At 39.3% G+C, this 13,355-nt stretch overlaps 1 protein-coding gene across 1 annotated transcript in view; it reads right to left on the bottom strand.

The window, feature by feature from the left end:
• Positions 1-2,222, bottom strand: part of SLC16A10 (solute carrier family 16 member 10) — a 106,919-nt gene extending 104,697 nt beyond the window's left edge. The window contains exon 1 of the mRNA XM_045843460.1: positions 1,630-2,222. Within this exon, the coding sequence (XP_045699416.1) occupies positions 1,630-1,963 (334 nt within the window). The 5' untranslated portion in view covers positions 1,964-2,222. The remainder of the gene's footprint in view (positions 1-1,629) is intronic.
• Positions 2,223-13,355: the final 11,133 nt, after the last annotated feature.

Below are 13,355 nucleotides of genomic sequence, written 5' to 3'. Positions count from 1 at the left end.
TCCTCAGACATGACTTAAAGTTATCAAGGAATTAACTGAGTAAATGGAGGAAGATATTCATGAAAACTGAAAATACGGAGTTTCAGAAAGGTCAAGAGAGAAGGTCCCATCCCCCGCCCCTCACTTTCAACTAGCCAATAATGGAATATTGTAGCCAGTAGGAACTTGGTAGGCAGAGGCTTCAACACTGCAAAACTCTGATCCCCAGAAAAGCTATGGTCTTTCTCCAGAGGGAGAGAGGGAGGGAGGGAGGGCGGGAGGGAGGAAGGCCACAGATACCAATGAATAAACTTACCTGAGTTTGCAAAAACAGTAGTATATGAAAGGCTGTTGTCTTGCTGTTTTGATTGCATTAAAAATCTGTAATCCCAGACAAGAATATGCTAAATGCTGAAGGAATTAGTCTTAAAATGGTAACACTGTCAATTCAGCCTCCTTGAGCTTTTCCCTCCCAGATACCTGATACTCATATAGTAAAATATGTGTTTACTATTACATATGCATATACATCCTGCTAAACTTTTTAATGGTAACCTTCCTTACAAAGTAAGTATACGATACATTTTTAGCACTTTTGTACCTAGCCCTGTGACCTCCATAATACAACAGCTTCAAGAGTTATTTATGGAACACAAATTCCAGGGTAAATATGGTACCTTATTTAACACATGCCCAAGGAGATAGGGTACATACAAGAATATTCATTGTGGCATTGTTTATAGTAAGTTTGGAAATAATCTAAATGTCTACTAAAGAGACACTGCAAAAATAAAGTATAATATAGCATATAATGGAAACTATGAATTAATACAAAAAAACTAAGCTACCAGCTCAAATTGAGGTATATGGGTAAATCACAGACATAATACAGTAAAAAAAAAAGCAAACTGCAGAATGATACATGTAATACTATTGATATTTATAAGGTTTTAAAACTCTCAACATTATGTCTGCCTTAGAATTTGTTATAGCAGTCTTACATATTGATTATATGTTCACTAAAGACCCAAGTAACATAATCTTAAAATTAAAGTTAAAAAAAGACTATTATCATATAAAGTTCCCCAGGTGGCAGAGAGGGAGTCTGACTTAGTCATGAAAATCACCTGGCCCATTAAGTCATAAGATGTGTCTTCTATCTCCATTCTGCTACTCACCAAGAAACTTGATTTCACCAAGCGCCAGTTTGCTGACCTAAATGGGGTTGACAACGCCGCCTTGCAGGATAAAGTGAATAATATACGTAAAAGAGTTACAGAGGAGGTCTTGGACTTGTTTTTTACCTTATCAGTCAAGAGATCACATAATAACGCTCTACAACCCCCACTCCCATGTTGCGTTTCACCTTTTTTATTTAGTTTGGTAAATCGTTAAGCAGGACAACAGGATAGGAAAAAGTAACCCCTCACCTTCCCTCTTCTCAATCCCTAATCTGGCTGCCTCCTGTGCTTTCTGTATTTAGCAGAGAGCGACCCCCACCCACAAGAGAAGCGCCCATACATCTAAGCACACAGGGACTCTCCGAGATGCACACACGGGCGTGGACCCACACTTGGCACGCGGAATGCGTTCGTGGGGGGAAGGCACGCCTGTCCCCCGGGGCTGGCTGCAGCGGGCGTTGCGCCTCACCTGTCTTGAAGACCAACTGGTCATCGTCCTTGGACCCGAAGGTATCCAGCATGGACACGAAGAGCACCCCGCAGGCGTTCTGGATGCCAAACACCGACCCGTTGCACCACATGGCCGCCAGCATCACCAGCCAGCCCCAGCCGCCCTCGGGAGGCTGAGGGGGCTCGGCACCCGCCGGCCCCGCCAACTCTACCTCTACATTCTCGGCGGCCGCCTCCGGACCGTCTGAGGGTCCCAGGCCCGTCAGCGGAGCAGCCCCCATGGGCGCGGGGCCGAGCGACTCTGTCTCGCTCGTCCCCTGCGCGGAGCCGGGCTTCGCAGGGGAGGGCACCATGGCCCCGGCGGACCCCGTTGGGCGCCGCGGGAGCGCGAGGCGCGAGAGTTCCCTGCGGGCTTCCAGAGGAGCTGCCCGGAGCCCGGAGGGCGAGCTAGCAAGGCCGGAGCGAGAGCTGTGGAGCCACAGGTAAAGGGCGCCGCAAGGCGCTGGGGCTGCCTGGAGAATAGCGGCTGCGTGGAGAAGCCCCAGGGTCCAAGACTTGAAGCCCCTGTCTACAGGCGCGCAGCCTTACGCGACCCAGTCACTCGGTCTTAAAGACGCCCCTACCCCGTCGGCTGGGGGCGTGGCCATCAGCGGGACGTGCCCAAAGTGTCCAAGCGATTGGGCTTCGGGAGAATGGAGGCGGGGCCCTCCTCCCCCCCCCGCCCCCAGGAGCGCAGATCCAGGTGGGGGGTCACGAAGTGTAGGTCACTCGGCCTCAGTGTTAACGGAAGGGGCGCGTCTTCTAGGTGCAGGCCGAAGGGTCCACAGGGCAATAGGATGGGATCCTTAGTCTCAGCTCACTGACAACCTCACAACCAAACATTGTCTCTTTGTCTTGGGTTTGTTTTTTCTTTTGGCGTTCAGCTCTAATTACTAATTATAACATGTAAGAAACATTTTGCCACCTGCTTACTTAAAAACGGAGTCAGAAGATCAGGCTCCTTATCTAATTAACTTTATTTCTCCTGCATTCATATACAATTTCCTTTGAATTGAAGATGCTCATTTTGGAACACACAGTGTATAATACCAAAATCTTCAAATAAACGGTTTTTACAGATAGCTAGTAAACATCACTGTTGTTAAACTACAGCAAAATTGTTTGCACTTAAAAACCAGCACAGATATGTAACTCTTCTGAATCCCTGAAGCATGGAACAACAATGTAAGAAAAGAAAGGAAGTGTAATTAGCTGTGCAATATTGAGCACCCTTTCAAATTTCTCAGTTTACTCAGATTCATCATTTCAAAGTCAAAATATTCCATAGTTACTTTATGCGCCCACCGCAGTGATGGTGCAAGTACACAGATGAGTATGGCTGATCACATTTCTGCCTGTGCCCGTTCATGAACTAGTAGGAAAAAGTGTTGGGATAGAATAGGAGGCTCAGGTGAGGTGTTTTAATACACATTCAACAAAGGGAAGTGGAATGCAACCATTAAATTATATTTGAAACACTAGAGAAAAGTTTCCACAGCAAGCGGCCTTTTGAGCTGAGCCCTGAATCAAAGAGGAAACTTCAGCGGGCAGAGATGGGGCTAGAGTATTTTTTCCAGGTAGAGAAAACAGTGCAAACTGAGGAAAGCAAGTATAATGCATCCTAGGGATGGGGTTAGAATAATAAACTAAGAATAGTCACGCAAGTGCCCCCTGAAAAGTGAATGTACAAGAATATTATCCCATCATTGTTGGAAGTGAGGAAAAGGGGAAAGCAAAAATGTGCTTCAGTAGAGGACTGATTAAATGCATACTATTAATGTATAACTTCTAAAAGTTATCATGTTCATCTCTATTGACTTTGAAAGTTGTCCACTTTTATTTTATTTTATTTTATTTACTTTTAGAAAGAGGGGAAGGGAGGGAGAAAAAGAGAGAGAGAGATCTATATGAAAGATAACATCAATTGACTGGCTGCCCCCAACCAGGGACCTGGCCTGCAACCCAAGTATATGCTCTGGTCAGCATCAAACTGGTAACCTTTTGGTTCACAGGCCAGTGCTCACTCCACTGAGCCACACCAGCCAGGGCAAAAGTTGTCCACATTTTATTGAGCAAAAAAAGCACATCAGATAAAGTATGGATTGTAACACAAAATATAAAATAAATATCCATGAGTCGATACTGACATAAGTAAATGATTAAGTACATAAATGGGGGGGGGGAGTAGGCAGTGGGAATACTCAGATTTCTCCTGCAGAAAATTTTCAATAATATGACATCTTCAAGGAGGTGAAGTACAACATCTCACTCCTTAAGTGTGGACTGTGCACAGTGTGTTACTTCAAAAAGAAAAGTATGAAAAGGGGGAGAATCCAGGGTAGTCTCTAGGGTATACAAACTGACAAGCACTATTTCAGCCAGGTAATCAAGTATGTATCCCTGATATAATGTGATGAAAATGGCACTTTATCTCTGTGATCTTCCTCCAAAAAAACCCATGACCCCAGTCTAATCATGGGGGCGGGGGGGGGGGGGGAATAAGACAAATTCCAATTGAGGGACATCCCTCAAAATAATTGACCAGTACTCCTCAAAACTGTCAAGGACATCCAAAACAAGCAAAGTCTGAGACACTGTCACAGCCAAGAGGGACAGGAGACATGATGAATACATATAATGTTGGGATGGGATCCTGGAACAGAATAAAAACATTAAATAAAAACCCAGGGGCTCTGGCCAAGTAGCTCAGTTGGTTTGAGCGTCATCCTGATACACCAAAGTTGTGGGTTGTCTTTCCAGTCCGGGCACATACAAGAAGCAACCAATGAATGCATAAATAAATGGAACAATAAATCAGTATTTCTCTTTCTCCCTTCCTCTCTTTCTGAAAGATCAACCAATAAAAAAAGAACCTAAGGAAATCTGAGTAAAATATGGAAATTAGTTCATTATTAATATTGGCTCATTAATACTAACAAATGTGGCAACTAATTTAAGTTGTTAATAATTGGAGAAACTGGATGCAGGGGTATGGGAATGCTGTACTATATCTTTAGAATTTTTCTATAAACTTAAAACTTTAAAAAATAAGTTTATTTCATCTTGTAAAAATGTATATATGCATATAGATATATTAAACATGATAGTTTATGTTTAAACTTTCGTTTTATATGTAAGTGCTACATATATTTGTATGGAGGCTGTGGAATGTTATTTTTAAGTATATAACTCATTCTCAAAATTTTTTTCTACTTGTGTGTCAGTATTATTTCTAAATATAATCTAGTGTACCCTAATTTCGGGTTAAAGTGTGACACTTTTCAGGGAGGATTGCTACAGAAGCAGCTCTGACCTAAAGCACTGACGAGTTAGAACCCACAAAGCACTCCGCTCACAGCAAGCTCTCAGGAAACAGTAACGGTGATTCTCATCACCATTGATAATGTCCATGTTTCCTTCTAGGACTTCTCATGACCACTGTTTTCTTGGGATCAAAGTAATTCAAATGGATGTTTACATCTTTATAAATACAACTTTTATTTAATCACAACTGTACCAGTTCAGGAAATTTTAAAAATAGAAGGATTTAAAGGTAGGATTTTATACATCCTTGTCCTCAGCTATTATGTTATCAATTCCATAAAGAAAAAGTTTTTTATTTTCTACCAGTTGCTCTTTCTCCAACTCACAAAAGGCACCATTTACAAAATCTGATACAGCATCTCTCTGGCCATACTAATTTGATCTGTTTGGCTCAATTACTCCAGGGCAGAGGATTCTCCAGGCTACGGTCTGAGTGGAGGACATACGCGGGCGTTTGGCGATAAAAACAAAGTTCCAGTTCAGCTACACTAGGGGTTGGCTGTGCTTTCATCTGCACTGCTTTCTTTTTTTTTTTTTTTTCAAATTTCTAAGTTAGTAAAAGAAAAGATTTCACGATATGAAATGAAATAATAAAACAAAAGCACTTTGAAAACTATAAAGTGCCTTAAACAATAAAATTAAAGTGTTACTTTAAGTTTCAATGATCCAAGAAAAAGATATCTTGTACTCCAAATTGCATTCCAGACCGAATTCTTATTAAATCAGGCAAGTTGGTGTTTAGCCTTTTAAAAAAAATTTATTATGGTAAAGTGGGCATACATTATAGTAGTTTCAGGTGTACAACATAGTGACTGTATATTTATATACATCGCGATGTGAGCACCACACTTAGTGACCATTATCACTGTGCAAGGTTGTTACAACATTATTGACTATATTCCCCACAATGTACACTGCATCTCTGTGGCCTATTTATTTTATAACCGGGAGTTTGTGCCTCTTATTCCCCTTAACCTTTACATCCATCGCCAACCCCTTCCCTTCTGGCAATCATCAGTCTATTCTTTTTCTATGAATCTGTTTCTGTTTTGTTTGTTTGTTTATTTTATTTTATTTTTTTACATTTCACATACAGGGGAAACCATACAGTATTTGTCTTTCTCTGTCTGCCATTTCACTTAGCACAATACCCTCTAGGTGCATACATGTTGTCACAAATGGCAAGATTTCATTTTTTATGGCTGAGTAATTAATATTCCATTGTATTATGTGTCACATGTTCTTTATCCATTCATCTATTGATGGATACCCAGGTTGATTCTATATCTTGGCTAGTATAAATAACATTGCAATAAACAAAGTAGGAGTATGCATATCTTTTCAAATTAGTGTTTTCATTTTCTTCAGATAAATACCCAGAAGTGGGTTGCTAGATCATATGGTAGTTCTATTTTTATTTTTTTAGGACTCCATACTGTTTTCCATAGTGGATGTACTAATTTAAAGTCCTGCCAACAGTACAAAAGGGTTCTGTTTTCTCCACATCCTTACCAACACTTGTTATTTGTTGATGTTTTGATACTAGCCATCCTGACAGGTATGATGTGGTATCTCATTGTATTGCATTGGCCAAAGAGTCCATATGATTTTTTCCGTAAAATAAAAGGCACATTTTTCATTTTCACCAATAACTTGATTGATTTGGATATTTTGAGTGGGTTGGCTTTCTCTCAATGGTTGAACATTGATTGTTCTCAGTTAGTGTCTCAATTTGATTGCTATCAACTTCAACTGTTCTGCCCAACCACGAAGCACTGTTCAGCAAGAAACCTCCTGCATGAAACTTTGCAAACCACTTCTGACATGTTTGATCAATCACAACACCTTTTCCATACACTGTACAAATCTTTTTTTTTTTGCATTTCAGTTGTGTTTTTACCTTTCTTAAAATAATAAAGCATAATATGCCAAAAATGTGTATTTTTTTCTGCCTTCAATATTAAAATGGCTACACATAAATTCACCAATTTTGTTAAGTTTTTTTTAATGCACACTGATATGACAGCTGCCACAATAAAATATAACAAAATTGTTTCAAATGAAGTTAAAGGCAACTAAGCACTACTAAAGCCATCTTACGGAAAAAAAAACAAATGAACTTTTTGTCCAATCCAGTACCTCTTTGCTAGTTCCCACAAATACAATGGTGCCAACTCTAGCTCCAGATGGTCTTCTGACTGACCCCTACTCCCCATCTAGCTGCTAGTTCCTTAATGATGCCTTATAATTTCTCAGGGACCAGCATAATGACTTCCAAACTAGTTTCGATGCCAAAAACTCTGCCTCCACCATTTCATCCTTCTCCATATCCCTGCCTATACATGATTCTCCAGGCTTAAGGCAGGCTCTTCATTTCAAAAACAGGTATAAACACCTCCATGCCTGCCTGCCTCCCTGCAGACCCCGCTTTTAAAAGGGGATATCTTTCCCCTTCTTTGAATGGTGAAATCCTACTCTATCTTCAAGGTTTAACTCTAAGATGGAAGTCACCTATATGAAGCTTTTATTGATGATTCCTCTAGGCTTCCATATTTTATTTACAGCAGTTTTCACATTCATCAAAGTGGTTTTCAGTCTTCTTAACTAGAGTAAGATTTTTCAAACAGGTCAGATGATGTCTCATAACACTTTGAACCATAACACCAAGCACAGTGTTAGTGTACAACAAATCATTGTTAAACCAAACTAAATAGAATTTTTAAAAATGTAAAGAATCACAAACCATGAAATCAAACACATCAATTTTGGTCCCACATTTTCTGGTGGAAAATTTTCAATATTTTTTAAACAACATAAATGTGTTCCCCAGTTATAAGAACAATACATGCTCAAATTGCAAATATTATAAAAAAACAAAATTAAAATAACATTGTCATATTACTCAAATAACCTGTCTTAACCTTTAATACTTTTTATTATTTACATATTTATGGGAGAGCATCATTATTTATAAATACTCTGTAGCATATTTCCCCTATAAAATATGGTATGGTATCACCAAAATATTTTGTGACTCTTAATGAAAATTGCTGCATCTAAGATAACAAGTGAAACATAAAGAAACTGATGAGGCCCTGGCTGGTGTAGCTCGGTGGATTGAGCGCCTGCCTGCAAACCAAAAGGTCACTTATTCAATTCCCAGTCAGGGCACATGCCTGGGTTGTGGGCCAGGTCCCCAGTTGGGGGCATGCAACAGGCAACCAGTCCATGTATCTCTCTCATGTTGATGTTTCTTTCCCTCTCTTTCTTCTGCCCTTCCCCTCACTCCAAAAGTAAATAAATAAATTCTAAAAGAAAAAAAGAAACCTGATGAGATGAGGATGCCCAGTAGTTACTGCCACAGGCAGTCTTTAGCAGTCCATATGACTCAGATTTGTACATAAGCAAAGTTTTTTTTACCAATGACCACATATTATGAATCTTCAGGATTGCTCACAATGTCACAGATCTACTCTAGTTCCTTTCAATCTTTTTGAAAATGCGTATTTTAAAGTAAAATTAGAACCATAGTGTTGTGGACTAAGTTGTATCCCTCCCCAAAACAGAAAATCTTACATCAAGACCTTAATCCCAAGCACCTTACAATGAATGTGATGGTATTTGAAGACAGGGCCTATAAAAAGGTAATTAAGTTGGAAGAAGACCATTAGAGTGGGCCCTAGTCCAATCTGACTGGTGTCCTTATAAAAAGAGGAGATGACGATATACAAAGAGAGAGAGGAAGACACCTGGGAAATGCCATGAGAGGACACAGAGAGAAGGTGGCCATCTGAAAACCAAGTAGAGAGGCCTCAGAAGAAATCAAACCTACTTACACCTTGGTACTAGATTTCTAGCTTCCAGAACTGTGAGAAAACAAATTGCTATTGTTTGAGCCACCTAGTCTGTGATATTTTGTTATAGCAGCCCTAGCAAACTAATACACATAGTAAATAATAATAATAATAATGATAATAATAATGTAAAAAAGAAATAAAAGACCCAAAATAGAGTCACTTTTGCTAAGCCAAGTCACCAAACCAAAACTTAACAACTAATCTAACTGCAGTTTTAACTGCAGTTAGGGGTCGAATTTTAAAGCAATCAGTTTAGAATTCTGATGAATTAGCTCTGTACCCTGGGTATGCTACAGCAAAGGCTGAGCATAAATAAACTTGACACACAGACTTGAAAACAAAATAAAACAACAACAACAAAAAACTTGTGGAAGAAAGTTATTTGTCAAATATATTAGGGGAAAAGTATGATTCAAACATGAATGGGTGGACAGTTAGACTAGATAATTTTTGAAAACCCTTCAAATTGAGGATCTCTTGAGTCCTCTGAGTGGTTTTCAGCCACTGGGTGAGAAATTCTGAAAGTGTGGATGAAGTAGGGAAAGTGTCCAGACTATTGTGAGCAAGATCAGATGGAAACTCAAGAATATGACAGGGTCAGAGAGAGCATCAAAGAAAAACAGAAGGAAGTAGATGATTAAGCAATTTAACTGAAATTAAATGGAGCAGAAGAACAGAAAAAATGTGCAGAAGGAAAGGAGGATCTTGTGAAAAAGAAAGACAAAGAGAAAAAAGAACTGGGATGGAGAGAGAGCATGAGACACATATGCTGGGTCTGTGATCAAAGGCACAAAGAGAAGCTTCAACTTTGACTCTCTCTAAGTAAGCTTACAGACTCTTTATAGATTTGTTTGAATAGGAGTAGAAAAATATGAATGGGATATGTAAACAGAGTGCTTGATAAAAGGAGAGATAAAAAGAAATGAATATGATAAACACAAAACATATCTTTTGAAATACAAAGTGGAAAATATTTGACCACTCACAAAACAAGAAGGACTTCTTTTTTTTTAAGATTTTTATTTATTTATTTTTAGAGAGAGGAGAAGGGAGGGAGAAAGAGAAGGAGAGAAACGTCAATGTGTGGTTGCCTCTTGTGTGCCCCCTACTGGGGACCTGGCCTGCAACCCAGGCATGTGCCCTGACTGGGAGTGGAACCAGTGATCCTTTGGTTTTCAGGCTAGCCAGACGCAAAAAGGATTTCTTCTACCACCTATCCACCCTCCAAATCATCAACAGTCTAATAAAAAATAATAGATTAGAACTACTTTAAAATGAAGATTATATTAATTTCCTATTACTGTAACAAATTACCATAAATTTAGTGGCTTAAAACAGCACAGATTTGGAGGTCAGAAATCTGAAATGAGTCAATGGGCTAATATCAAGTTGTTACCAGGGCTGGTTCCTTCTGGAGGCTTCAAGGGAAAATCTGTTCTTTGCCTCTTCCAACTTCCACATTCTTTGTGATTGGGCTACATCACTCCAATCTTGGGCTCTTTTCTGACTCTGACACTCCTGACTCCTCCAATGAGGACTCTTGTGGTTACTTGGGGCCCATCCAAGCAATCCAGGATAATCCTTTTATCTCAGAATGCTTAGCTTAATCACCTTTTATTATTAAAGTGACAGATTCACAGGTTCTGAGGATTATTAGGATGTAGGCTATTATTCCATCTACAATAAAGGTGGTAAGCATTTGCTTTTCATCACTAGATGAAATATAATGTGGAAGTATTCAAAACTGAGGCCACTGACCCAGCATTTATTTGTAGGACATATGCTATTTCAGAGCATGGTGGTAGAAAAGCAATGAATCAGGATTCAGGAGACCTGGCTGCTAGTCTTGTCATTGCTATTACCTAGCTATATGGCCTTGAGCAAGTCATTCCCTTTTCTCTGGAATTCTCCTTGCCTTTGAAATAAACTCTATCATGTTCTGATGGGGAATTGTTAAAGCAGCACACTTGACCTATTCTTTCTTCCTTGTGATAATCTTTCCCAAAAGTTTGCAGTTTATTCACTGTTGCTATGAACCAAATTTTTCTCTTAGTAGCCAGACAAACTCTGGGTCACTTTTGAAGCGTGCCATTTATAATGGTGTCAGCCTGCACTTTGTGCGTGTCATTCAGGTCTCTTAAGAAAAGGATGTTCTCAAGCCCTGGCTGGTGTAGCTCAGTGGATTGAGCACGGGCTGGGAACCAAAGTGTCCCAGGTTCGATTCCCAGCCAGGGTACATTCCTGGGTTGCAGGCCTTGACCCCCAGCAACTGCACATTGATGTTTCTCTCTCTCTCTCTCCCCCCTCCCCCTTCCTTCCCTCCCTAAAAATAAATAAATAAAATCTTTAAAAAAAAAGAAAAGGATGTTCTCAAGGTTGTTAAGACCTATGAACTATGTCCTATGAACTATGTGAATACAACATCCTAGGCTGGTATGCTCAAATGATATTTGAAACTATGGTTTAAATACCCTACATGAATGAACTTATTCAACAAAAACTCATTGATTATCTACTAAGTACAAAGCACTGCTCCAGGCCGATTCCAGGTAAGCTTGGTACTAGAGCATAATAAACACTACATACTACATTCAAACTTGATTAAGTGGAATACTAGAACACTACCAGTCAGCAAACAATTCAATAAACATTTATGAGGACTAAGCAGAAGATATAAGGAACTGAAATTCTCTAACCTCAAGTAATTCCATACAAATATAAGGCAACATGAAAATTGCCTCATTACCAAGGTATTTTTTCAGTTTTCATTTTCCTTTGCATTTATATTTATAAAACAAGTATCAGCCTTCAGCTCTACTGCTTTCTAGGTGCTGCTTCCTCTAGTACAAAAATATGAAAACAGACATTTTGATCTTAGGTTCTGAGTATTTTTCCTGTTACAAATAGTATAATCCCATTTTTTAATTTTAAAAAGTATGTGTTTTTTTCCCTACAGGATGGGCTTTTTAGTGTTTTTTTTTCCTCTTTTTCATGTCTCTACATTTTATAACTCTTTAATAATGACTATTTATTTACCATATAATGAGATATATAAAAATGTTTTAATAGAAAATAAATCCCTACTACTTACAATGAATTTACCCTCAAAGTAATCTCTCTGTTCAAAAACGTAGACATGCCACTCAATTTCCACAATAGTAATGCATGTCTATACCACCTGATGGCTTTGAAGTAATAATTATAGTCATAAAGCTTTAATGAGATTGTAGGATTACATTTTGACTTCTCTCCACCTCATTCTGGAACTTGGGGAATTGTCGGACTTCTCTGCCCTGGGGTTTCTGGCCCCATTTCTCCCCTGACTGGGTGCAAATTAAGAGTGATATGGGCTTTGACAGTCAAACAGCCTTTGAAAACGTTTTCTTTGTTATATTTATATCCACTAATGATCACTTCATGATATAAGAAATTGAGGGAGCTAATTTGGCACATTATTGTAAATCTCTCAAAACAAGTAAGACTCAAAACTTGACAAGCTAATTTCCAAACTAGACACCAAATTCTGATTGCAGCTGCTTGAAGATCAACAGAAGAAAGACAAGCTCATATAAGCAGCAGCGTAAGGTTTTAATTTAACCAGCAGTTCCCATTTGAGCTGAGCACATTCCTACACAAAAAAAGGGAAATGTTTATTAACAGTTTTATGGTTTCCTTCCATGGGGCTTGAAGGGATTTACAACTGAGAAGCAATAATGTATTATTCTAACTCCAGCTACTTTAACGAATTTCAGGATGGAGCCCAATTCACAAATACAGCATATCACGGCGGGGGGGGTGTAGTCTCACAGCAGGGAGTCCTCCATTACTCAATCCCAGAGAGATTAAGGTGCCCAAGTCACATGGTTACAAGAAGAGCAGTATTTAGGACATTGAGTTCCCAACCACTGAAATAATCAAGGAGCCCTGTTTGGTGTTTTCCTGAATCACACAGATCTCCTTTGTAGTTTTCAGCCTCTACTGTCTCCAGTACTCACATATTGTGGCTTGTTGTTTCGATGCTACTCCTTATTCATTCATTCAACAGCCATTTTTGAACACCTGTTCCATGCCAGCCACTGTATTAACTGTTGGAAAAATAACCAACACATTGCAGTGTGTGCCATTCACAAGCCACTTTCACAAACACCATACGTATCATTTGGCCATGTAATGTGAGCTATTTACATCCAAGAACCAAGACTCATTCATTCTTTAGTCTGTCATCAGGGACTTAGTTTGGTGCCTTGCTCAAAGCGCCAAATGTTTGTTGAATAGATGCGTAAATGAAGAAGTAAGTGAATATGTAAGTCTCATAGCCCTGGTCTATGCCATTTTTTATTTTGATAGGATTGTCAAACATTCACTTTTTTCCTTAACTCTTTTTTTCCCTTGGAAAAGATTTCTGGTCCCTACTTATTTCTTTCTCCCCTGCAAAGCACCTCCTAATGATGATCCGGGGGCAAGACCTTGGCTTCTCAGTAAACAAGCTGCCTTTTTCTCTTGGCTGGGACCCTTGCCATTGGCT

This window comes from Phyllostomus hastatus, unplaced genomic scaffold (genome assembly GCF_019186645.2).
Source record: "Phyllostomus hastatus isolate PE091 unplaced genomic scaffold, TTU_PhHast_1.1 phas_contig_40, whole genome shotgun sequence".
Classification (NCBI taxonomy): Eukaryota; Metazoa; Chordata; class Mammalia; order Chiroptera; family Phyllostomidae; genus Phyllostomus; species Phyllostomus hastatus.
Note: the sequence above shows the minus strand (reverse complement) of the source record. Positions and strands in the feature narration are given on the sequence as shown.